Source organism: Equus asinus, chromosome 11, assembly GCF_041296235.1.
Source record: "Equus asinus isolate D_3611 breed Donkey chromosome 11, EquAss-T2T_v2, whole genome shotgun sequence".
In the NCBI taxonomy this organism is placed as follows: domain Eukaryota; kingdom Metazoa; phylum Chordata; class Mammalia; order Perissodactyla; family Equidae; genus Equus; species Equus asinus.
In genome coordinates, this window is record NC_091800.1 from 22,629,537 (window position 1) to 22,655,399 (window position 25,863).

Below are 25,863 nucleotides of genomic sequence, written 5' to 3' on the forward strand. Positions count from 1 at the left end.
CCGGGCCCGCCCCGAAGGCGCGAGGAGGGCGGCACCCGGAGGGCCGCACCCGGAGGGCGGGGGACCTTGGCGAGCGGCCACGTCTGCCCCCGCCCTCTCTGGGCTGCGCATCCTTTCCTGCCCGCGCCGGGCGAGCGCGCTGCTGGACGGGAAACCCGGCAGGAAACGCTCCTGGCCGGCCAGGGCCTGCGGGAAGCGGGTGCGGAGCCCCGAGCGCGCACACACCCGCAGCCCGCAGGCTGGACCTGGATTTTAAGGACAAGCCAGCAGTCTCCCACCAGTTCAAATTCAGTCACTTCCCCAGCGTCATTTTCTTCTGGGGTAACACAAAAGTCAGTCGTTGAAGTGCATAACTGGTGGGTTGTAAACTTGGTTTCCCAAATGTCATCGAAGAGTTTCAAAAGGAAGCAATTCAGGTAAAGTGCATCTTCGTTTTCTTAGCAGCCAGAAATGGTTGTTCAATAAATCAAAAAGAACATTTAAAAAACTCTAATCCGCAAGTGTTAAAGTTGTCTTCTTAAAAGAACACAAGAGGATGGAGTTCACCTTAAGAGCTGTCACTTCACCATTTGCTTTTCTGTTACACAAAATACACCACTTGACAGACAAAACTAACGTGTGGTAGTAGAAATCAGAGCACGGTGGTGGCCTCTGGGGAGCAGGTGATGGGAAAGAGGCACCAAGGACCTCTTGGGAACGACAGATATCTTCTATTGTTTGGTGTGCGATTTACATGGATTTTTTATGCATTTGTCAAAACTCATCCAACTTAAGATCTGTGCATTTCACTGTGTAAATTTTACCTCCATTTTTTTTTAATGTTTTAAAGATTTTTATTTTTCCTTTTTCTCCCCAAAGCCCCCCAGTACATAGTTGTGTATTTTTAGTTGTGGGTCCTTCTAGTTGTGGCATGTGGGACGCTGCCTCAGCATGGCTTGATGAGCGGTGCCATGTCCGTGCCCAGGATTCAAACTGGCGAAACCCTGGGCCACCGAAGCAGAGTGCACGAACTTAACCACTCTGCCACGGGGCCAGCCCCTACCTCAATTTTTAAAACAAAAAAATACAGCATTTGCAGGTCTTTGAATCTAACTTAATCTTTTAAAAGATGGCACAATTATTCAATTATCAGTTTACCAGAGGTACTAAACTTGCTAAGTATTTATCTTGTCAAATAACTAATTCTAGCAGTATTCATTTAATCTACCCAAAGTTTCAAAAGAGGCTTTAAAGTCATTATCCACTTTCACTACCAACAGAATTATCTAGTCCAATATCCATTCATCAGCTCAAATTGGGATTCCTTTTCAAATGCCACAGTCCCTGGCATTTTCAGTTTTAAAAGCAAAAGCTCAAGGCAAAGAGTGGGCTTTGGAGTTAGATACAGCTGAGATTAATTCCAGCCCTGCCTCTGTAACCTTGGGCAAATTACTTAATCCCTCCTTTCCTTCACTATAAAAGGCATATAATAATGGTTATATTGAAGTTTTCTGGTGACTGGGTGAAACAGTCAGAAAGCAACTTGCTCTGCGTTAATCTTTCAAAGACACTCTCTCCCCAGGACCTCAATCCAGGTACAAGTGGCTGGTTAACGTGCTTGGTCATTTCTTAAATAACAGCTTTATTGAGATGCTTGGTCATTGTTGCCTTCATTAGAATTCTCACCAAACTGTATTACTGTCTTTATTGGACAGTTAAAACAGTTTAATCTTTTCTAAAAGAAGGCACATAGACTTGAAGGGAAAAAAAAGCTTTCAAAAGGACAGCGGTATGTTCTTGTCAGTATTGAACTAAAGCTGGCTGTCTAGATATCCTGAATTCTCTTTATGGGTCAGTGACTGGTCTAATGATCTTGTGCAAATTGTGTGAAAATTGTTCACTATCTCAATAACATCCTTTATACAAATGGAGAGATCTTGTATTTCCCTAGATAATACCCTGAGAGAAAAGCTTTAACTGACTCCTGATTATCAGGGCACAAGGAAGGACACGAATTACCCAGTTTTCACACTGTAATAACAAGATCTTACATGTGTGTTAACCTGACTTTTCTGGAGTGCTTCCCACATCATGGATGTGGCCTGTGTCATGGAATTTGAATAAGATAGTGTATCTCAGACAGGCTGAGCCCTGACAAGTCTGGTTGAGAAGCCCCTTGGGAAGAAGGGTAAAGGACTGATTTAGGTTTGTGAGTCAACTCATGGCACATTATAATCCAAAATCGCTCCATTCAGTTAGTACTTAACCAGGATCTACCTTGTACAATCACTGACTTAGGAGTGGGAATTCAAAAGTTGTGTCATATGAAAGTCCTTGAACTCAAAGAAATCCAATTTCTCTATTTTATTACGGCATCAAGACAACAAATAGAGAGCAAGATAAAACACAGTCAAGTATATGAGACGGACAGTAACTCTTAGGGAGTTTAGAAATAGAGCTGTGTACTGGAAACAGATTTTTCTAGAGCAGGTGGGATTGAGCAAAGCATGATTTTGATTAGTGGGGGTAGGGGTGTGAGTGGGAAGAAGGAACGATGGGAAGTCTGGACAGACAAGGGGAAGCGTCCCAGCAACAGGAAGAGGCACACCTCACGCTGTTCCCGTGACCCAATGCCTGCCACCTACTGACCATCTCTTGGTCCTCGTGAGTCTAGTTTACCAAGCTCTTCCCCTCCCACGGGGCCTTCCCAGGTCCCTCCCTCAAAACGAAAAGCTCCTTCCTTGTCTTCCACAGCGTGGTACCTGTGCCCCTTTCATGGCATGGACTTCCTTCCATCTTCAATTAAGGTTGCTCACATGTCTCTTTGCCCAACCGGGCCACCCTCTTAAGGGCAGGGGCTGTATCTTATTCACTTTTGTATCCCCACCAATGGCCCACAAAGCTCCTCACACAAATTCAGTATGTATTAAAAAAAAATGTGTTTTAATTGAAGTGACTGGGAGATAAAAAGTAGGATAAAGTGGAGCCAAATTATAAATAGATAGATACACCGGAGTTAATTCATTCAATAACTATTTATTGAGTCATACTGTGTGCCAGGCCCTGTTCTGGCCTCTGGGGATCTATCCATGAACAAACCAGAGAAACATCTCTGCCCTGTGAGCTTACACTCTAGAAAAATGGATGGGATCAGCAATAAATTTACATAAATTCAACCATCCTATTCAGGAAAAAAAAGGATCCATATTTAAATAGTTTATTGGTGCTGTAAAAGTCTACTGTTGATGTGTAGTTTGTATTATATATTGTACTTACTATATTCATAAACTATTCATCCTCATGTATCACACTACAGGGAATCTAATATAGAGAACTTTATTGGCAGTTTAAGAGATTCTCAAGGATCATTTTGAGCATGCTCGATTTCATCCTTAGGCAGTCTTTAGCACAGTCTTTGAAACCTAACTACCTTATAAGTTGTGACTCTACTGAAACAAAATGAAAACTCTGAGATTGTTGGGCAAAGAAGAACCAGTTTAAGTATTTGAGCATGAGAATGCTGACAATCACGTCTGGTCAGATTTGTCTGGTAACAGGGAATGAGAGACAGTACATTCACATGAACACACAAGGTCAATCAACAGTGGAATTCACATCAGGAATTAGAAGAAAACAGTTCATGAGCCATTTCCCATTCTTTTAAAACTAAAATAGTAAGAGCTTGAGGTCATAAATATTTATAATCAACTCTTGATTATAAAATCTAAACAAAAAAATTGTAACATACTGGCTTATTCTAACTAAAGGTTTATCATTTTCATATATTTTTCAAAGAGTATTTAAAAAGAACGCCAAGAAACATCGTTTTTAAATTTTGCAAAAACTTTACTCTATATACATTAATTCCAATCATTTAATCCTGAAAGCAATCTTCACTTGTACAATGTAAAAAAACTTTTGACAGTATGTGACTAGAAATATCCCATTACCATAAAGCTACAAACAGATTTATGCTCCATAGCAAAGTTAGGAAAGCAAAAATAATAACCACACCAGTGATAAGCACCAAGACAGAACTTTTTTGCACTTAGGGCCTGATTGGCTCTATTTAAACAAAACCTCTACCAACAGAGGACCAAAATAACACCTTATTTGGCAAAAAAAAAAAAAAAAAGAGAGAGATAAAAATATACATACAGAGGTCTGGAAACAGTGGAGAATGCCCACTTAAAAAATTAAACAATGAAATTATTCATATTTGTTTTTTAGTTAATGTGACATTTGCAAAATATATTCATATGTCACTTTTCTTCTTTAGTTCGCCTTATACAATTCAGGTTGTGCCATGTTTGTTAATGTTGTCACACTACTGTAAATCAATATGGTGAACAATGGGAGTTTGCTGTAATGAATCCGAACCATGAGAGCTAGATCCAGGAGCCCAAACAACCTTAGTTGCAACTCATTAAGCAGTGAAACAGATTATTTATCTTTGTAATTTTTACAAGCCGTAGCCAGATATCATGTGTGTGTGCGTGCGTGTGCACGTGCAAGTATGCCAGAGCAGTGAGAGCACAACTCAGAAGGGAGTGACATAAACAGGCTCACACAAGGACCCAAAAGATTTGGGCAGCCGACACTGAATTTCCCCAAAACAAACCTGAAGCTGAGCAATGGGGGAATTCGGGGATCTGTCATCACAATATAGAATCAGTGACAGATTTGGAGAACAAAGACTAAGTAAGGCAGGATGCCTCAGCCACAACATTCCCATGACACTGGAGGACACAAAGCAGTGACAGCCACTCTTCAGGCAGGGATCAGGGACAGACTCTGCCTGCACTTGGAGGGATTCCCTGGGTCTGCGGCCGAGGGTTCCTGCAAAGGCAAAGGGTCCCCAAAGGGCATCTGCAGTAGCCTCAGGCAGGGGCCCTCCACCTCACTCAGTGAGAATGTCTTAGGGACCCCAGAGTGTGGCCCTGGGTATCCCCTCCTCCTGGTCTCAACCGTTCTCTGGATACAGATACTATCCCTTCCAGAGACTTGGTCAAAAACTATTGCTACCTTCCACTTCCAACTCAGTCTCAGGAAGAGGGTGTTCTGGTCCCCGTGGGGTCCCTGAGTTTGAGGTAATGCCGACATACTGTATGCTGTACCACAGTAACATATGAAGGCAGGCAAGTCCACTTGAAAACTCAAGCAATCTAAATTCAACATCAGCCAGTTTTTGTTACCTCGGTAATACTGTTTGGTGAGATAGTTTCTCCACACAACTTATGATGTGTGGGGTAAAGAAAAAAAATATTGCTAGAATGTGATAGAAATATTTTTAAAAGTTCAATGTTGAAACTCCTTAAGGGAAGGAAAAGGAGACATTTTACTTTTCCACTGTCTATGTTCCTGTCCTTGGCTTCGAGGTCAAAGAGCACCAAGGTTCCTGTTAAGCTAGTTCAAGCTTCTCCCAGCCCCTCCCCTGCACAACAATCCTGGGGAATTCCTGAGCCGTCTGCTTCCCAAATTTGTAATCTTATCTCTGGGCATGTCTACACAGCTCTTTAATTCAGTTTCAAAATCCACAGTACTTTTTAAACAAAATGACATAGTTGCATTCTTTAAATGCCAGCTATGAAATCATCACTTAAAAAAAAGAAAGAAAGAAACTACTCAGATTATATATACGTAAGACAAATAAAATTCTCTCCCTTTTTAAGTGCTTTATTTGGTCTGCTGCAGACATGCGTATGGCTGCTTCCAAAGAAAAGCCCTTAGGAGGAGCTGCTGACAGCATTCCGCAGTTTGATATTTGTTCCAATGTTGTCAGGTTCTTAGACGACACCGTACATATGACTTGCTTCATGAAAACCCCCCAAAATGGGCACATTAGATACAGGAAAAAACCTTATTTATAATTCAGTGAATTTTTCTCACACCAAAATAACACTCTAACCTGTCCAAACATGCAACTTCTCCTTTTCTTCCCCCATGAACTAAATTCCTTTCCTTAAAAAATAGTCAGACTTGAGGATTGAGTGAAAAACTACCATATTTCAAGTTCAACTCTGAGGGTTCTTTACAACTGTAGCATGATTTCAAATTCACGTTGTCATTCATTTTTCTGTATTTTCCTATATTTATCCTAAATAACCTTCCTGGACCATTATATTTAGGGAGAAATTAAAAGGGTTTTATATTATACTGCAAAGTTCCTGTAAATGCTCAGTTTATCAGGGTTTACTCTGAGCTCAATGTCAGACAACCTCTACATGACGCAAAGATACAGACAAGAAGTATTTCAAATACAAAACCCTTAGCTCTGTGTCATAAATAAATTTGGGTAAAATCGCAAGCCTTCCGCGGAATCATCTCGGCAAAGATGGCCCATCTTCTCTGCAAGAAGCAACCTAGAAATCAAGAGGAAAAGCCACAATCATGTGTCTGTTCAGAAACACAAACTACAAGGTGTAATGAAGAGCAAGGACCTTACGTACCGTTCTTTGGCCAGGAGGACAGACATTCCTACGAGCTTGGCAAACTCTTCTGACGTTAGGGATCCCTTGTCTGAAACCTAACAGAAACACAGAGCAGAAAAATGTGATGGTGTGGACCGTCTAGGCGCCAACCTAAGGAGAGCGTCCACCAGTATACTCAGGAATAACGGACTGAATTTCCTACTAAATGTAAGAATATCCACTACAGAACCACCTCTTCTTCACTAATGTTTAATTCTGCAAAAGCTGAAGGACCCAGAACAAACAGAGAAGAGGTTAAAATATCACGAAGTGCATAGTAAAACAGTGCGGGAGTACAAAGGCACTACAGTAAAGCTTAAAAAGAACTATTGGCTATTCTAAGAAGGAACATACGACAAATTCTAATTGAGTGCATATTACACGCTCCACTGAGGACCCTTATCTACAGATGTAGTTTAAAATATGTGGTAGAAATACCTATAGTCTTGGGATTTTCATCTAGCTTAAAATTAGAAGCATAATAAATATGAGTTATTCAAATTATACAGGCTCGCCGCAGAGGCTATGAAGGCAGTAATATTTCAAATATCCTAATGAGTAATATTAGCAGTTTGGCCAGCAAAAGCCATCTAAACTACAGTTGCTTTTCATATTTTTTGAAGCAATTATTTCACAAAACAACTTGTGATGTTTTATAATGCTGCTTATGTGGGTGTTACTGAAAGAAAAAGTTCAGTCATGGGTAACATTCTGATTAACAGAGTTAAGAACCTGTTCTCAACACTGGGCATCAAATGAAAAGAGAACGCCTCACTAATTCTATCTCCTTACTTACAAGACGTTACGAGTATCGGTAAGTTTCAAAAAGCTTTCAAAGTATAATTTTGATTACTATTTATTCATTAATGATAAACTGTTTTTAATTGGGTCTTCAAATGTTACTTTTTAGTAAAGTTAAATCCGAAAGGAAATCCTGTTTCTCAAGTTGCTAAGCATCGCGTCTTGGTAGCAAGCCCTAATAACCAGAGGAAGCCGGGTTCACATACTGTCTCCAAGGCTGAGGCCACCATTTCCTCTTCCTTGTGGGCCTGAAGCTCAATTACCATGACGCCGCTGTCGAAAACTCGGAGCCTACAAATCGCAGATGGGAGAACAAAGCCATGAATATCCGGGATTTTCAACCCCTGAGGAGGCGCAAGTATTTCTTGATATCTTTTATGCCCAGGTATGAGGGGAAGAATAACACAAAATAACCTTTAAAACATAACGACCACAAGCAACCATGGCATAACTAAAAAGCTCATGAATAAACAGGTAATAAAATTATGAACTATAATCCAGAGGCTTTTCTATAATCCAGAAATACGTATGGCTACTTTTTTTTAACCTGAGGATAAGGAAAATGTAATTCACAGCTCAATATTTGCACTTCTAAGCTTCCAGAAACTAACGCAAAATGTCTAGGGGAGGAGGCGCTGGTTACTCTGGCCTCATGGGAGGTGCCTACATTCTACTCTCACTGCCCTCAATCCACAGCCGTCAGACTACTAGCACCCGCAGGCCACGCCCAGCCCTAAGGATGGAGGCCAGAATGACAGAGATGCTTGTGGGCCCAGTGAATTCTGTTCACACGGAATGTAATTTCAAGAGGGGCGATATGGTGGCTGGCCCTGCAGGACGGCACCTGGCAGCGCTTGCCTGTCCACTCTGTGAGGAGCAGCGACTACAGCCAGCAAGGCCCCGCGGAGGACCTTTTACCTGAGAGGTAATTTCAGCGCTTCCAGCATCTTGCACGCATTCACTAAATCTTCTGGCGAGAGCAACTAATGGGGAAACAAATCCAGTTTACACTGAAAATTAATAGAGTGATGCTATATAATTATAATGACCACTGAAACAGAAGAGCAAACTTAAAGCATCGTTTATCAAGGATTTTAGGTAGCTTAATCACTACAAGGCAAAAAGGATTAACAAAGAAGCAGACTTCTACTCATTAAAGCAGTGCTATCCAACAGAAACAAAATGCAAGTCATAAATGTAATTTTTAATTTTCTAGTAGCCACATTAAAAAAATAAAAGGAAACAGGTGAAATTAGTTTTAATACGTACATTTTATTTAACCCAATAGGTCCAAAAATTCAACACATTATCAATACAAAAATTACTAATGAGATATTTAAGAATTCTTTATTCTGTACTAAATCTTGTAAAGTCAATGTATAATTTACACTTAGAGCACCTCTCAGTTTACATTAACTACACTTCAAGTTCACAGTGGCCACACGTGGCTAGCTAGCGGCTACCCTTCTGGACCACATGGCCTTAAAGACTCAGCCCATGTGGTGGCTGACAAGCACAGCTCTGAGTCACAAAGAATGGCTCCAGAGCCAGCCCAGCCTGGGTCCAAATAATTTGCCATGGTCAAATTATTTAATCTTTCTAAGCTTCAATTTCCTCTTCCCCAAGTTATCCCCCAGACAGGGACAGTAAAAGTAGGCCCCTCACTGAGTTATTGGGAGGCTAGATGAGGGAACCCTTGCAGAGTGCCTGGCGGATGGGGAACACTCACTGATGGCAGTTATGATGACTATTGAAATAAGAACAGAGCAGAGGCTTAGCTCATGGGGCAGGCTGAATGCTGGAGAGACAGGTGTGGGTCATTTGCATGGAGCTGACACCACAAAACTGATTTAGAGGGCACAACGGTGAGAACCCTGGAGGCCAAGGACATCTGGGTGTGAAGGGACAATGAGAGTTGAACAGCGGCTGCAGATTCAGAGCCAAAGAAGCAGGGCAGCTTTTTCTGTATCATTTACAGGCAATTGGTATCCAACCCAGTTAATTCAAACAGGTAACTATCACAGAGAAGGGGCATCACACTCAACCTTATTAATCACAGCAATACGAACACAGAACATTAGAGCTGAAAGGTATCTGTGCGTCCAAACCCTTATTTTAAAGGTAGAAAACCTGAGTCCAGAGAGGTTAAGTAAGCTACTCAAGGTCACTCAGCAAATCACTGGCAAAACCAGGAACAGAATCTACCTCCTAGACCCCAGGGCAGTATTCTATTCACTGCACCACACTGCTTCTCCAAATAGTTTTGATATTCACAACCCTTCCTCAAATTCTATTCACTATAGGGGAATTTGTACTATATTAAGAAAGTCTATAATTAGTTAAAAGAATATCTAAATATTCTATTCTTACTTCCATTCCTCGAGCTCGGTTTACTAAACAGTATACCTCTGTGAGTGACATTATTCCTCCTCGTCCCTGTTAAAAATGAAACAAAAGAAGTATTACGTTACACTTAGCACCAGTTGGCATTTAACAGAAATCACAATCAGAGTGAAATCAGAAATCATAAAATTTCTTAAGAAGCTTTTAAAAACTGTATTTACAAACAGGAAGACCTGTTCAGATACCCTGAGGCAATTCAAATTCAATACTTGGACTTGTCATTATTACTGTTTTAACATTTACTCAACGAAAAATGGGGCTCTCTTCTTTCATGTTTCAGAAAGTGTATTTAAATGTTTCAAGTTATTCCAACTAATAAATGAAAAAAATCATAGAATTAAATAGGAATATCACCATTTTACAACCCCTAATAAAGTAACAGATCTCCATAATGACTACCAATGGCTGCCAACATCACAAAAAAAGACGCTCAGACGTTATGCACCTCCTGATGCATGGTGCTGGTGACTGTGGCTGGTGGTACTAAACCCATAGGAGATGAGGTGAGTGCTTCCGCTTTTGGACTAATGTGCGTTCATTCCTCCGTTTACATTTCCAGTATAGTCATTTTACCTACAACCCTCGAACTGCTGACGTGCACCGGCCTTATGCTCTCCTCTGGCACCATCACACCCTCATGCCGTCTGTTGCTGAGGTTGAGGCGGTCATCAGCTGACCTGGGAAATCTTTTTGCACTGGCAGCTTTTTGGTTAAAAATTTATCCTGGGTTTTCATCTGTGGCAGTTATATGCTCCACTGCTCCAGGTTGGATTTTGAGCATGTAGGCATAGCCTCAGAACCTAGTTTTATTTAAAGCTTAGCGGCAAATACACTAAAGTATTAATAGTGTATGTTTTTGGGTGATGGGACTATAGGTAATGTTTTCCTCCTCCATGGTTTTTGGTTTTGTTTTGTGTGTCACTGTGTTTCTTGTTCTGGCTGCTGTAACAAAATACCATTGACTGGGTGGCTTAAACAACACACATTTGTTACTCATACTTCTAGACGCTGGGAAGTCCAGGATCAAGGTGCTAGCTGGTTCCATGTCTGGGGGGGGCCCTCTTCCTGTTTTGCAGAGGGACCACTTTGCTGTGTCCTCACATGGCAGAGAGCGAGCACAGCCTAGCTCTCTGGTCTCTTATAAGGGCGCTAATCCCTTTGTGAGGACTCCACCCTCGTGACCTCATCTAAACCTAATTACCTCCTACAGGACCCTCCCCCCCCCCACAAAATGCCATCACATTGGGGTTAAAGGGTTCAACAAAGGAATCTGGGGTGGGGGGCCCAACATTCAGTCCGTAGCGTTGTGACTGATAAAGGAGCATGGATCCTGCAGTCAGGCAGACCTGGGTTCGAATCCTATCATTGCCACTTAGCAGCTGTGTGACTTTGGGCACAACATGTATCATGTCTAAGTGTCGTTTTCTCCGTGTGGCAGTTGGGGTCTTGCTGTTCGCCTCACCGAGTTGCAGATCCTTCAATGAAACAACACATGCACGTTCCTGGTGGGCGCTCAGGAAGTGTTTCTCTCCCTTCATCTGCCCTCTCCTTTACCACTGAGTTTCAGCGCAGTGAGTGCTGCATGAATGAACGGCTGGACAGGTAACTGGTCTCCTGTGCTGTGTCCTTTCAGTGACCTGCATAATGCGGCTGCCGGTTCCTTCGCCTCCGCGTTTGCTGCCCTGGTGCTCTGCCCCACTGAGCTTGTGAAGTGCCGGCTACAGACCATGTACGAAATGCAGATGTCGGGGAAGATAGCCAAAAGCCAGAAGTAAGCACCGCTTGGGCACAAACATTAGGTCTCGAGCATGTATTGAGTATTTTAAAAAATATATTGTACTAAAATTAAGTGACAGATATAGAAACAGATGTGTCTAATCCAAAATACTGTTTCTAGAACTTCTACCAATCAGAATAATTTTCTGAACGGACTATTTGTGGTGGTCGGACCCACCCCCCAGGCCACAAAACATCATAGACAGGTGTTTAATACCCCAGAAGTGATGAAGCCAGGAGCTTCTACCCCTTTTGACCGGTTGAGGGCATAAGGCATGATCCCCAGCTGTTTTTGGAGGCACATGGCGGACAGCTTTGGAACTGTGTGTGAGAACTGAGCCTTCATAAGGGCCGCTTTGGTTCTGAGATGAATATTTGATGCCCTTTCCCAGGTTTCACGTAGATGTTCAGGCTGATCACTTCAGATCCCAGCGGTAACTTTCTTTACGCCCCTCCCTAATCCTTCAAGCGGACCTGCAAAGGGCGCCAGTTCTGGGAACACTGAGCAGGACCGTTGTGAGCATAGCTGCCCTTCAGATCAAATTCCTCTCCAGCTCAGTCTTGAAAGATCCTAGTTACCCTGTGAAGGTGTATATGTCACGTAATATGATTTATTTGAATTGTAAAGCAATTTATTATCCTGATTAATCTCAAAACTTGCTTATTTATCTTCACATCTGGCTGACTGCAGTTCTGGGGGTGAATATTGCTGTGGTTAACTCAGACCCTGTCAATCCACTGGGGAAAATTGGTAGATAAATTGACCATTTTCAGAGTTACCAGTCCCCTTGCAGCAGCGAGGCTGGGGTTTGTAATAGAGCCCAATTTCCTGCACCCTTGGGATTCTTTGCAACCAATTTGAATCTATTATTCATAGCCCAGAGTCCAAAACTGTGAGTCTTTAAGACTTTTTATTGAGATAGTATGTGTACACAGTAACGCGAACACACACAGAAATCGTAAGTGTGAAATGAACATGCCTTTGTAACCAGTGCCCAAGAAGTAGGACGTTAATAGCCCCCAGAAAGTTGCCCTCATGCCCCTTGAAGTGGTTTAAGGTATTTTTAAGGAAAATAGTTAGGTCCAAAGGACTTAGGCAGATGGACAGCTTGCGTGAAAGTAAGTACTGGCTGACTGTATTTTGGGCATAGCAGTGGCCACGCAGGGGTGTAGAGTAGCTTGGGGTTAAGACTTGGATGGGAAGGTAGGCTGGCCGTGTCGAGTTGGGTTACTTTGTTACGTTCACATCCGAGGATGAGAGCAGCGTTGCAGGAAGGACCTGGCTGATGGATAATACCCGATGAAGCCTTCTGAAGTCCGAGGAAGGAAGATAATCATCAAAAGCAGGTGGCCTTTATTACCTCTGGGCTTGGTCCTTCATTGGTCCAAACTGAGTCACCTGCTCTCTGAGAACAAAGTGAGGAGTGAGGGGTCCGCCAGGCTGCTGAGTGTGCGGGTTCTGCGCTCTTCCTGCCACGGCGCACGTACTCGGGAAGAGGAGTCTAGATGGACGGGGTGCTGTGTTCCGGCTGCTGCAGGACTCGGATCTGCTTAATTAGAAAGCCTTGCACCCCTACCTCTCTAAGAACTAAGTCCTGGTGCTTCTTGCCTTACAGGAGCTGTAGCTCCATTCTTAGAATTTCTTTTGTCTTGCCTTAAAGTAATGTTTAATGTTACTTGCTCGTTTCCCTGCACTGACACAGAAAAAGACAAACCCTAAACACCTGAACCAATTTTCTCAGAACACAGCAGATCAAAAGAAAGGTTGGGGAGATAGAAATCGAGGGAGGTAAGGGACTGGGCAAATAGGATACCGTTTTATTCTTGCTGAGTTTGGACAACTCCTTATTGTAATTTCACTTATTCTGTATTGAAAAATTGGATGTTAGCTTTTTTACATCTTTGATAATATGCCTTCTAGAAATGTGTGCTTCCATTTTAATGAGATTTCTTTACCCTGGAGTAGTTCAGGTGACAAAGGTTGTTATAAAATAGCTGTATCTGAGCTTCCCTGAGATTTCCTTCCCACAGCGGCCTTTTAGAATTCTGGTTCTCTGTTTACAGATTCAGCTGCTTCGCCTGCTGTAACTGTCTCTCTGTGTCTCCTCCCAGTACAGTTTGGTCTGTCATGAAGAGTATCCTTAGGAAGGATGGCCCCTTGGGCTTCTACCATGGACTCTCGAGCACTTTACTTCGAGAAGTACCGGGCTATTTCTTCTTCTTTGGTGGCTATGAACTGAGCCGATCGTTTTTTGCATCTGGGAGATCAAAAGATGAACTAGGTAAATGTATTTGCGTGGACGGCAGGTGGGTTGATGGTGTCCGCTTCCCGACTCTATGGTTGCTGCGGATTCCGTGCACTCTGCGCCGCCTTGTAGGGGATCCACCTGGCACTGGGGAGATTCTAAATCACAGAAAGTAACAGGGCCGAATGATTTCTAGCATCTTCTTCTGGGCTTCATAATTTCCTCAGGACAGGGGCTGGAGCAGCACATCCCAAACTTCTTCCCTAGAATAACATTTGTGAATTTCTTCTGGATCTATTTTCAGGAAGAAGAAATATAGAAATTACTTTTCCTGTGGGAAATTACCTATAAGTCAGCTTGCAATAAACTTAGAACTTGGTAATAAGTCTTGATAGTGTTTTGAGAGCAGTGAAAAGTGTAGTTCTTTCTAGTTTGTTCTGTTTAGCTGCTGGATACAACCATATCAATGTTTGAATCACATGGGTGATAACTTTTTTCTTGAACACCTCCCTTCATGGTTGGTGGACTTATTCTGGGGTTGGTCAAGCTCCCAGGCTTAACTGTCTTGTTTAATAAGACAACTTTGGTTTTTCATGGTAAAGGAAGAATCAGGGCTGTGGGGCATTAAGATAGTTAAGAGAAGGCTGATAAATGCCTCACCCTGCATTTCAGTGGCCTCTATTCTCATTCCTCCTGTAAGGCGTTGCCATGCTGCTGGGGGCCTGCTGATTCTAGGGGCCAGCCCTCCAAGGATGGCACAGGATGGCCACAGTGCCACAGTGATCAGCCTCAACATGACCCTCGCTCGGGCTTCTCGTCCTGGCATGATGAAGGGTAGACGCAGGCCACCAACCGGAACCTTATGCTCTTAGAGCTTCGACAGTCTCCTCAGGGAATTGTGTTTGCAGCGTTTTTGTTTGTACCTACCTCCGGCCACTGCCATTGGCCTCTGGAAATATCACATCAGCTGCCCTTGAGACAAAATACTGTTTGCTGATTTTCTTCTCTAGGCCCTGTCCCTTTGATGTTAAGTGGTGGCGTTGGTGGAATCTGCCTCTGGCTTGCTGTATACCCAGTGGATTGTATAAAATCCAGAATTCAAGTTCTTTCCATGTCGGGGAAACAGGCAGGATTTCTCGGAACCTTTATAACTGTTGTGAGAAATGAAGGTGAGTCTGGTAATGGCAGAAACAGGAGGTATGTTTAGAGGGGCTGGTCATTTCGGTGCTAGTCTCATTGAGGTGGTCAGGTGTGTAATTGCTTTCTTCCCCCGCCGCATATCCCTTTTCTAGTACTGTATATTAATCCACATTTGTGGATTTCTGTTTCCAACCCCCTGTCTTTAGTTTAGTTAGTTAGTTAGTTTAGTTAGTTTCATTACTCTCAAGAAAATTTAAAGTTCTTATTCCTAACCCCTGGCCCGGGTACCTGTCAGGATTCTTTGTTCTCAATAGCCTGGAGGGAATTGTTAACTAGGGGCTTTGTCTAAGGGAATAGGTGTTTTGAAGTTAGCACCACTTGTTTTACATAATGTATTATCAGAAAATGATCTCTAAGAACCACGAAGGGATTTAAAAGAATGTACAACATCCTTAATGCTAAGACTTCTGGAATTAGAAATGCACTAAGCAACTTCTGAAGGTAATTTGCTATCAATTTTTAGAGTTAAGCAGGAGGATAAAGATTTCCCAGTTAATGTTTGTTTAAAGCCAGTTTTATGCAACTAGTGAGTAAAGTTCTGTCCTTCCAGCATCCACTGTACGTCTTAAACCTTGGGATGTGAATGTCCCTGTCTTGATTTTAAGAGAGAGAGCAGGGGCCAGCTCCGTGGCTGAGTGATTAAGTTCGCGCATTCCGCTGTGGCGGCCCAGGGTTCGGATCCTGGGTGCGGACATGTCACCGCTCGTCAAGCCATGTTGAGGTGGCGTCCCACATCCCACAACTAGAAGGACCTGCAACTAAGATATACAACTATGTACAGGGGGGGTTTGGGGAAATAAAGCAGAGAAAGAAAAAAAAAGCACCATAACAATATGCAGAAATTGTTTCGTTTGTATCCCAAATAGAGTGCAGACATCTTGTACATTACTGATAGTAACCCCTCTTTGAATTTGCGTAACACTTTATGGTTTTACAAAGTACTCACACCTCAATTATCTAACTAGTTCTTCATAACTACCTTGGGCAGTGCTAATGCTAGAAACAGGTCTCTGACTTCAGTGCCGGTGCTCTTTCTGCTGGCCCAATGCCTCGTGGCCCTCACCCCCCAGGAGAAGCTGCAAGGCTGCTGCCTCCTGTGGCTCTGTGGTTGCCTTCTGTCTGCCCACGTGAGGCCTCAGCTCTACCCAATCCATTTACCAGAAGTTAACCAGGTGTGGAATTGCTATATGTTACCTAAGCATCAACCAGCTTTGCTGGGAGACCTGACACTTGTCCTGTTTCTGTTAGTTGATTTGTTTCCGTCAGTCCAGGGAAACCGGGAAATAAGTCTTTCCATCACTTGTTGGTTTTTAGTGCTATTGGCTGGATTTCTAAGTGTAAAAATATCTATGCTTTGCAGCTTTGTGGGGTGGCTCCAAGGAGGGGAGTCTCAGTCTTCCATCACCTTTTATCTTCTAGGAATAATGGCCTTGTATTCTGGACTGAAACCTTCTATGATCCGAGCGTTCCCTGCCAACGGGGCACTATTTTTGGCCTATGAATACAGCAGAAAGTTGATGATGAGCCAGTTTGAAGCTTACTGACGTGTTCTGGCGAACCTAGATCCAAATAGGCGTTTGAGGACTGCAGTTCATCTCAGGGTTTCATGGAGTACAAGACCAATGTGGAATTATTTTGATTTTGTGGGAAATTTGTTTTTGTCTTCTCTTCTTCTGCTTTAAATCTTCAGCTTTATGGAAGGACCTCTATTTTGCATCATGTAATTTCTGCTCATAATTGTATTGAAATAGAAAAGTTACTGCTCTTGTCCTTGGTGGGACTTTCAGGGCGAGCTGCTGGCCGTCTGTACCGAATCTGAAAGGCTAAATATAGTTATATCAGGGCTTTTGCGTAACCCTGTATGTGTACATGCAGTCTGGATGGCTATGTGTTGTGAGTGAAGCACACTTTGTTCCATGTTTGATCTCAAATCTCAGCAGGAAAACCTAGAGGCGTAAACCACGTTTCATAAAGATGGTTATAAGTGATGGCTTAAGCCATCCTATATGTAGGGTCTCTTTTAAAATCTGCTTAGCACCTATACTATACTAAGTGGTTAAAGTTTTTAAAAAGTTTTCCTGTGGTGCTTGAAAACTAAAATATCCATCTGTGTTTTAAAGAGGAGACCATACCTGCATACTGGTGTGGCTTCCATGTTCTTGATTTAAGTTTCAGAGTAGGCATCCTGGATTTTCCCAGGATGCTCTACTGTTAAAATAGTGCCATTCATTTTCTAGGTGGAATCATATTCTACACTCTGATGTCTTGTTGGGTTTGGCCTAGAGCATCAGGCCTTCGGGCAACAGCACGCCCTCCCCTGTGCCAACTTCCCTTCTCCTCTCCCAAAGAGCTTCCTGTCTGCTGGGCTTTAGGTTGAGGAAGGGGCTGAAGGGAGGGAGCTGTGCTGCTGTGCTTTGTGAAGTCAGCTTGTGGCTGACAACAGCCCTTAGCTTCTGTCTTGCTCCTGGTCTGGGTGGGATTCCAGAGTATTGTGTTGGACCATCTATGGGCTGTTGATCTACTTTGAGCCTCTCACTCATTACCTGCACCAATTGGAAACCCATCCAGGGAGCAGAGCGCCAAAGCCAAGAGAAGCCCTCGTTCCCTGTCTGGTGACTGAGTGATGGGGCTCATGGGTGGAGTCCTCCCATCTCGGACAGAACTAGACACAGTGTAGTGTTTGCACTCCACTGTGAGTAATGTCTGGGCTGACCCATTCTAACATGTCTCAGGATCCATACTGCTTGCCTTGCTTTTACAGTTTCGGAGCCTTTCACATTTGGTACTGGCAGTCAGTGAATTTTAATGATGACCATGTGGGGGTGTGACTTTATAAAGCAAGGAAACAGGAAAAGTCGTTTTGTTAAACTCTGCCATGTATGTGTACTAACCACAACAAAAACCCCAGTTCATCCGATCCCCAGACTTGGGGATGGGCAGCTGCTCCTTGGCCACCTGGTGTAAGAGAGTCCTCCTCGGCACCACTAAAGCAAGCTGCCTCACTCCGTGCCGCTCCAAGACCAGCAAGGGCTCTCGCAGTAAAAAGTGTTCTTAAGCAGCCTGTGAGACTGAAAGCAGGCAGCCTGACAATGTTAATAGTAGTCCATACCAGGTGTGTCTGTCCCTGTTGGCAGAATGTAAATAATTTTTCTACCTTGCTTTTCTCTCCGTACTTAAATGGTCAGTAGCTACTGAGGGGTGCCTCATCTCAGCAGTCTTGGCTTGAAGCGAAGTAGAAAATGGGACTGGCTTCCAGCAGGAAGTGAAGTGCTTCAGAGTCTGTGGTCCCCCAGCCCGGCGCCTGTGGGTCATCTGGGGGTTAGCCCTGTCGGCAGCAGACCCTCTCATGTTGTCCTTTAAGGATTGAACTAAGTGTCTTCAGTAGAAGCCGTCTGAGGCAAGGAAGAGTGAGTGGGAGTAAGGAATGGAAACCAAAGTCAGGAGAATTTTTTTTTCATTCTGTTTGCTTAATTCATGGTTCAGTATTTGGGTACAATTTGTACCATTTCAGATTTGTACTCCAGACAAAAATATAGTAACTTGAAATATTGTGTTTAAAGAAATTCTATTGTTCTATCATCATTAAATTATTTACCTAATATTTGAGCATATGATGAGTTGTTTTGTTTAAGTACTTTATATCCATGCAAAGAGCTAAGTGACGGTGATGTTTGAGGTGTATTTAGTAATATTCCGAGGTGGTGGTTTTCTTGCAACAAGCATTGGTTTTTGTCAGCAAGATTCCTGATGTAAAATTATTTCACTGTAGGTAAATGGACCAAAATACACACTTTTTATATACACTGGCGGTATGAAACTTGGCTCTCTGGAATCACTCCCCCTGCACCAGGCTGTGGATGGGACGGGACTGATTTGGCAGGATGCCATTCTATCTTTTAAAATAGTTAAACTTCTTGCTATTAAGTTTTGGATAATTCTATTTCAGATTAGTAAATTCTGTTTAAGAAAACCAGTATTATTCTGATGTATTATGATGGAAGTTTCTTGCATTGGTCAAAGAACGCTTCACAGTGGGTTTGAGGAAAGCAATACCCAAGAGGCCCTAAACCAGTTCTTGTTAGGTGAGCAAAAGCAGGGGAGTGTGGTGACTCAGAATTGCCAGAAATCTTGATGCATTTTGGAGGATTAGGGGAGAGAAACCCCAACTGTAGTCCCCTTTATTTCTAAAAGCCAGGTTCTTAAAAACTGCGCTTTCCTTCCCTTGTTGTTGGCAGTATTGAGAAAGGTGACTGGCTCGGTTGAAGAGTGAGATCGCAGTTTTTCCCCATTCCCCTAAGCCCGCCGCCGCCTCTGCCCTCCGTGGGTTGTTGCTCCAGGAATTTTAAAGGAAACCGTACAACGTATTCTGCCACAACACGTTTCTGTCACACAAATACAGGGAATAAAGTAGTCATAACGTGGAAGGAACTTGAAAGCATGTTCCTCCAAGACCTCTTCCTCCAAGGGGAGCCTGATTAGGGGAGTAAAATGACAACTTCTGTCAGAAAAGCAGACAGCCTTCAGCTAGGCTGCTGCACCGGTAGCTGGGACCCTTTGTGGGCTATTTTGAGGGGAAAAAAGAGCACCATAACCAGGCAGCCTGCCAGGATTGCACGGCTTTCTGTGCCACCATGATGCCCAGCGGCTCAGAGTTCTACTCCCATCTGTGCCGCTCTGCCACCCACCAGCCCTTCTCTAAAGTACGGCTCTAGGTCCCCTTTAAAAAAGATACCTACGATGGCAACTGCCAGATAGTCTGAGCTGCCAACCTGGGTGGTGAGTGGTTAGCATGCCGGTTACGAAGTTGCTTAGTTGGAGTGGTCTGTCCCAAACCCTATTTTTTCCCCACGAACTTGTTTTTCTTTTTTTTTTAGTGTGCTTTTTGCCGAGCACAAGGTTTTCAGGAATGAGTACACTGTTTTAGCAGAGGCACCGGTTCTTATCAGTTGCTACCTCTCACTTCTTGATAAATTCAACTTGGTCTAGACTGTTGAGAGCCTTGCCAATAAAAGGAAAATCACTCAAGGATAATTTAAATAAAGCCAAAATAGAACTGTTTTCAAGGACAATTATGGCCCTGAGATAAAGTTGCAGTGAAGGTACTTAGAATAAAATAGCACCCAGTACCAATGAGAATATGATTTCCGGTGGACACAGGGCTAGCGTGTGTTTATGACAGAAAGGTGACCTTTCCTCGCAGTTCCACATCACCCGAGTGAAGTCGGCTGTGAGTAGGGGTGGGTTGTAAAATAATCTAGATTTGCCCAGGCAAATATTTCCTTCGGCTTCACTTATGATGTTACACAAAAGCAAAAGTTACTGAGATTCTTTATCCTTCATGTTTACCAAGATTCTGTTAGCCTCCCCGATGTCTGCGCCTGTAGAATAAAGGAAGCTCGTCACACCGTGCGGTGCTTGGGGCAAGAGAGAAGTGTGTGTTGGGGGAGGGGGACTGCCTGTGGAATGGTTCTTGGGGTTTGAAACAGTCTTTGCTGCCAATGTGATGTTTGCTAACAGACAGTTTGTAAATCAAGTGGAGGAAGAAAATAGGGATTGCCTTTCTAATAAACCTGAAATTACAAATGTGAAAGCAGGGAATACATACTTGTTCAAAAATATATAAGTAAATGAAATAAACCCACAGTATTGGGGAGAATCGCATTTTTAAAATATCTCGATTATTTTGATATGAAAGTTTTATTTCAAAGTTCTTAAAAGTGGTAACTTTTAATGTTCCTGTTAGTGCTGTTGAGTCAATTCTGACTCCCAGCGACCCTGTGGACAGCAGAGCAGAACCCTGCCCGGTCTTTTTGTACCATCCTCTCGCCTTCCAGCGCTCTATCAGACAATTCTCCGCTGCTCTTCACAGGGTTTTCATGGCCAATTTTTTTGGAAGTGGGTGGCCAGGCCCTTCTTTCTAGTCTGTCTTAGTCTGGAGTCTCTGCTGAAACCTGTCCTCCATGGGTGACCCTTCTGGTATTTGAAAAACTGGTGGCACAGCTTTCAGCATCACAGCAACATGCAGCTGCCACAGTATGACAACCGACAGATGGGGTGGTGTGGTTCCCTGACCAGGAAACGAACTCAGGCTGCAGTGGTGAGCACGCTGAATCTTAACCACTAACCCCCAGGGCTGGCGAGTGTTCCTGTGTACTGTGTTCCAAATTTATCTCAATACAGATGAAAACTATGTGTGAAGTATATTCCTTCAAAGAAGAAAAAAAAACTGCCACTGACATTTTACCTTTTATATTTGTAATAGATTTCTTAACACACGTACATATATGTAAATAAAAGTACACTGTCAAAGAGACAGGTTTTTAAGATGTCAACGTGCAGTAGGGATTGAAAAGACGTGATTCTATCCTGGAAAGGACACTGTGCTCAGTCAGACGTTAGTTCTGGCTTGAAAATATATCTCGACTGCAAACTTTGGACCGTAAATTTTCCATGTCTTCTGTTTATGGGGATTATCCAGTTCGCTTCTTGAAAGATAAAGCCTAGAATAGAAAAAAAATCATTACGTTTAATTTTGGGCTAAGAGGAAAGCCATGCAGCCGGGCCCGCTTGTTAGAGCTTTAGAAGAGACCTGGCCACCGTTAGGCTCAGCCCCTTCTCAGAGCCCGTCCTCCCACCTTCTCTAGGGAGACGCAAAGTATCTTAATCCTCAGTAACACAGCAGTAACAACATGTCGTCGATTCTTTTAACATTGCCTGTAATGGAGTTAATGACATCTGGGTTTAATAAAATAAGTTTCTATATGTGACAAATCAGCCAGAGAGACTCGATGTGTATTAAAACCCAGTAATAAAATACTGAGTGTCTTTTAAATGATGAAGCTGGCATTTTCAGCTGATTAAGAATCTTGTAACTAATAAAAACAGCTTTACTAGGTAGTATGGAAATTTAAATGTCAAATCTTTAGAAACACATAAGTGAGGAGAAAAGTCATCTTTTTTTTGCCTCTCCTATATGATTATGGTGTTTTAAAGGAAAAAACTGTTCTTAGCAAGAACCACTTTTCAGGAGTAGCATCAAGTGACGTTCTGCCCAGATGTCTATATGAGGGACTTTGTTCCTGTTAGGAATCAAAGTTTATTGTTTGCAAACATCTAGGGAAAAAATTGCTAGAAATTTTCCATTAAATCCAAAGTTCAGTCTATCAGAACCCATTAAATGTGTGTCGTTGTAAGTGTGTAGGCTGGATGTTCAGTTCAGTGTTGCCTCACTGGACTTGTGTGATTAGATGTAGTTCAGGGTTGAAGGAAAGGCTAGGCTTGCATGTAGTGAGAACTATCAATTCATGCCACGTACAGTCACAACCACTTCTTCAAAACTCACCTGCACCATGTTTTGAATATTACTTTCCTTTTGTATTTCATGGTATGGTGATACCAATGATCTGAAATTTTCAGCACCACAAAACATACTCCTTAAAGTGAAGAACTTATAGACTCAGGAATGAGTTTCCAGATATGGTAGAAGATTCTTTGGAATAATAATCTTCAAATCAATTAATTTTTAGAAAAGCTTTCCCAATTTAGTTATTAGAAAATCATTTTAAATGGGAGACTATTAATGATTTTTTTTTAGCTGTCTTTATGGTACTTATTGTGTCTTATAACTTCTGCCATTGATATAAATGAGTCAATCAGCTTTTAAACTAGCTGAAGCCTTGCTAGGTGATGCCTTCTTTTGGAAGAGAATTTGGTGGTGGCCGGTCATCAGTAAATCAACACATACTGAGGACCTGCCATATTCGAGGTACTGAGCAGACTCATATTAAACTTCCATGGGAGGGATTTACCACCACACCCGAGATCTGATTATAATACATTTTAACTTATAATGCAGTCCTATGGTATAGACCTTGAGGATGATGCAACAGGGGGTCTCAAGAATAACCATATTTTTTAAATACTCAGATTAAGATGAGTAAGGCAATGAAGAGTGGTGACTAGAGGACTTTTTGGTTTCTATAAATTGAGCTTATGGTAATCAGCAAAAGACTTGCCATTTCACCTTACACATACATTGAAGATGAAGCCATTTCTACTGGATTATATCATAGCCATACCTGTTTTTCATGAATGATGTATGAAACCAGAAGAAAAACGGGCATTTGTCATAGTACTTAGGAATATTCTAAAAAGACATGGTTTAAAAATAAAAGGTTATTTTTCATAGTAAAATTGATACCAAGAACTAATCATTCCAAAGTGATTAAAATTCCTTCCTTTATTCTTGTTTATCAAACAATTGTAGCCATTAAATATGCAGCACTTACAGTCTTTAACATTACACTTAACACACAAAGGAGAAGGCTTTAAGAGACGGCTCTTTTTTTTTTTTTTTTTTTGAGGAAGATCAGCCCTGAGCTAACATCCGCCACCAATCCTCCTCTTTTTGCTGAGGAAGACTGGCCCTGAGCTAACATCTGTGCCCATCTTCCTCTACTTTATATGCGGGACCCCTACCACAGCATGGCTTGTCAAGCGGTGCCATGTCCGCACCCGGGATCCGAACCGGTGAACCCTGGGCCGTCCAAGCGGAATGTACGAACTTAACTGCTGTGCCACTGGGCCGGCCCGAGACTGCTGTTCTTTTGCTGTTTCTACCAAAAATTTCAAGGAAATCTATTTTTTCTGTGATAGGTATTTATAAATGTAGACAGTGGTCTTTTAATCTGGTTTAGATAGTGCTAAACAGAATCTACTAAGGATCTATGATTATTTATGCCCAAATATATTGTCCATTTCTACAAGGAGCAGCTGCATTGGATAATTAACCGTCATTATTGATGATGCTAAAAATACCTAAATTTTTTGAAAGTGCTTTCATCTCATGGCCCTGGAAAATCACAAAGGCCAGGTATTACTAATGTCCCCTGGGTCAATGCCGTTACACCAGTGCTTCTGCTTGGTGTAGAGACCACTGATAGAGAATCCAAACTGGTCCATTATTCAAGGGGTAACCATCCACTGTGGGAACAATCCAGGTCACTTGCTTCAACATATTTACCATTTCAGTACTTAACAGATTCTCTCCCAACAGGGAGCAAGCAGCAGCTGAAGGAAGGCACAGGAAATAAGTTTTAAATTGATCAGCATATTTACTTATTGGCAGTTCTCTTTGGTGATTTAATAGGAAGATGAAACTACTGAGGCTTAGAAATTTGTTATATACAGAATAATACACATTTTTTTTGAGGAAGATTAGCTCTGAGCTAACATCTACTGCCAATCCTCCTCTTTTTGCTGAGGAACTGGCCCTGAGCTAACATCCGTGCCCATCTTCCTCTACTTTATATGTGGGACGGCTGCCACAACAGGGCTTGCTGAGCGGTGCCATGTCCGCACCCGGAATCCGACGGTGAACACCGGGCCGCCGAAGCAGAACGAGCGAACTTAACTGCTGCACCACCAGGCTGGCCCTACTCACACATTTTATGACTATCAATATAAACTATATACGTGATATTCAGAGTAATGACAATGGCAGACGTTCAGTTTTTCATAAAGTAAATATTAGATTAAAACTACCATTTACAATGTATTATAAATCAATTCAGAGGAAAATAAAATCTCCCTCACTTTAAAGTATTTTGTAAATTATGGGGAGTGAAGAATTTTTTTTTTTTTTAGTTTGGCACAAGCTAGTGTTATTTTTTTATTTTTTTAATTTTTATTTTTTTCGGATGTACATCATATTTCAAATTCTGTATACATTACATCATGTTCACCACCCGAACACTAATTATAGTGCATCCCCTTGGGGAGTGATGTATTTTAAAGATACAAAACAAAAATGTGATCACTGCTATAGAGTAAAACATACCTTTGTTGTTTTAACATCTTGGTTTTTGTATTTTTTTCTTATTTGAAAGTTAATCCATGCAAATTGTATAGAATTTAGAAAAAACAAATGAGCAAGAGAATTTTAAAATTACATATGCTTTTCTTTTAAAAAAAAATTATAGATCTGACTTGTTGCTTTTCTTTTCTCCCTCTCCCTGGCTAGGGATTGACATCTCCTATCATCTCCCTTATTGGGAATTGTAGCAAAGGAAATCCCAAACCAGAATCAAAGACCAGACAAGAATAATGGCATAGGTTGTTTCTTGATTACTCACGGAGGAAGAGAAAAATTGCACTTTCACGTCGTCATACAGAGGTGGACAGTTAACTGGAGTAATTATCACTCTGTCTGTTTCCACATCATGATGTATCTGTGAATGAATACATGGAGTTCAGAACTATAAACCTAGCTAATAATGAGATAATGAGTAGAACAGCGAAGTTCACGTTCACTTATTGAGGCTTCCTATATTTATTGAGTACTCTTGGTCTCATAGCCCAATCACATGTATATCTACACGTCAATCATTATTTCTATAAAGTTGCAATACTGTTGTTTACATTTTTGAAAGGCCAACATATCTGAGGGTTATGGTGGGGCACTGTTGAAAAGCAAGTATTCAATTTTCTATTAGAGGTTTACCCAGTAAACTTTACTGTTGAATGTGTGTCACTCAATTTTCATATATTAGGAACATGCTAAGAAGCTCAATTTTAAAGTTGATATTCACATTCAAAAAGCAATGCATAATTGGTCACGTTCTATCCAAAATGTTGTGATTGCTGATGGGATCATAGGCCTTGTTCCTAGCAGACTGCTGGATGGAGTGGCCAAAGATATGTCAAGTTTCTGGAATGAGCAACTTTGAAGCTATTCTGAATATTTCTGTTATTGCTTCATCCTTGTATGATAGTGGCACCACAGTGAGAAAGGTCTATACTAGACCTTGTGAAAAATACAGAAGAAGGTGCAGACTCAGTTGATGCTTCAGGGAGCTATACACATAAGGAACAATAGTAGCATGGCATATAATGACGTGTCAAGTTGTATGATGAAGACTGAGTGTGCTGTTGTGTGCTTCAGGGGAGGTTAACCAGAGGTATAGAATGAGAAAGCTTCACTAAGGGGG

At 42.1% G+C, this 25,863-nt stretch overlaps 2 protein-coding genes across 2 annotated transcripts in view; one reads left to right on the forward strand and one right to left on the reverse strand.

The window, feature by feature from the left end:
* The window catches only part of LOC123288837 (mitochondrial ornithine transporter 1-like), a 133,200-nt gene extending 114,725 nt beyond the window's left edge, over window positions 1-18,475 (forward strand). Inside the window, exons 2-5 of the mRNA XM_044777249.2 lie at window positions 11,287-11,424; window positions 13,542-13,711; window positions 14,686-14,844; window positions 16,295-18,475. Of these exons, the coding sequence (XP_044633184.2) occupies window positions 11,287-11,424; window positions 13,542-13,711; window positions 14,686-14,844; window positions 16,295-16,419 (592 nt within the window). The 3' untranslated portion in view covers window positions 16,420-18,475. The remainder of the gene's footprint in view (window positions 1-11,286; window positions 11,425-13,541; window positions 13,712-14,685; window positions 14,845-16,294) is intronic.
* Window positions 4,121-11,277, reverse strand: LOC139046616 (vacuolar protein-sorting-associated protein 36-like). The gene is made up of 6 exons (XM_070520588.1): window positions 10,227-11,277; window positions 9,621-9,686; window positions 8,169-8,233; window positions 7,457-7,541; window positions 6,429-6,505; window positions 4,121-6,341 (listed from the first exon to the last, which is right to left on the reverse strand). The coding sequence occupies exons 2-6, from the start codon at window positions 9,669-9,671 to the stop codon at window positions 6,248-6,250; spliced, it is 372 nt and encodes a 123-aa protein (XP_070376689.1). The 5' UTR covers window positions 9,672-9,686; window positions 10,227-11,277; the 3' UTR covers window positions 4,121-6,247.
* Window positions 18,476-25,863: the final 7,388 nt, after the last annotated feature.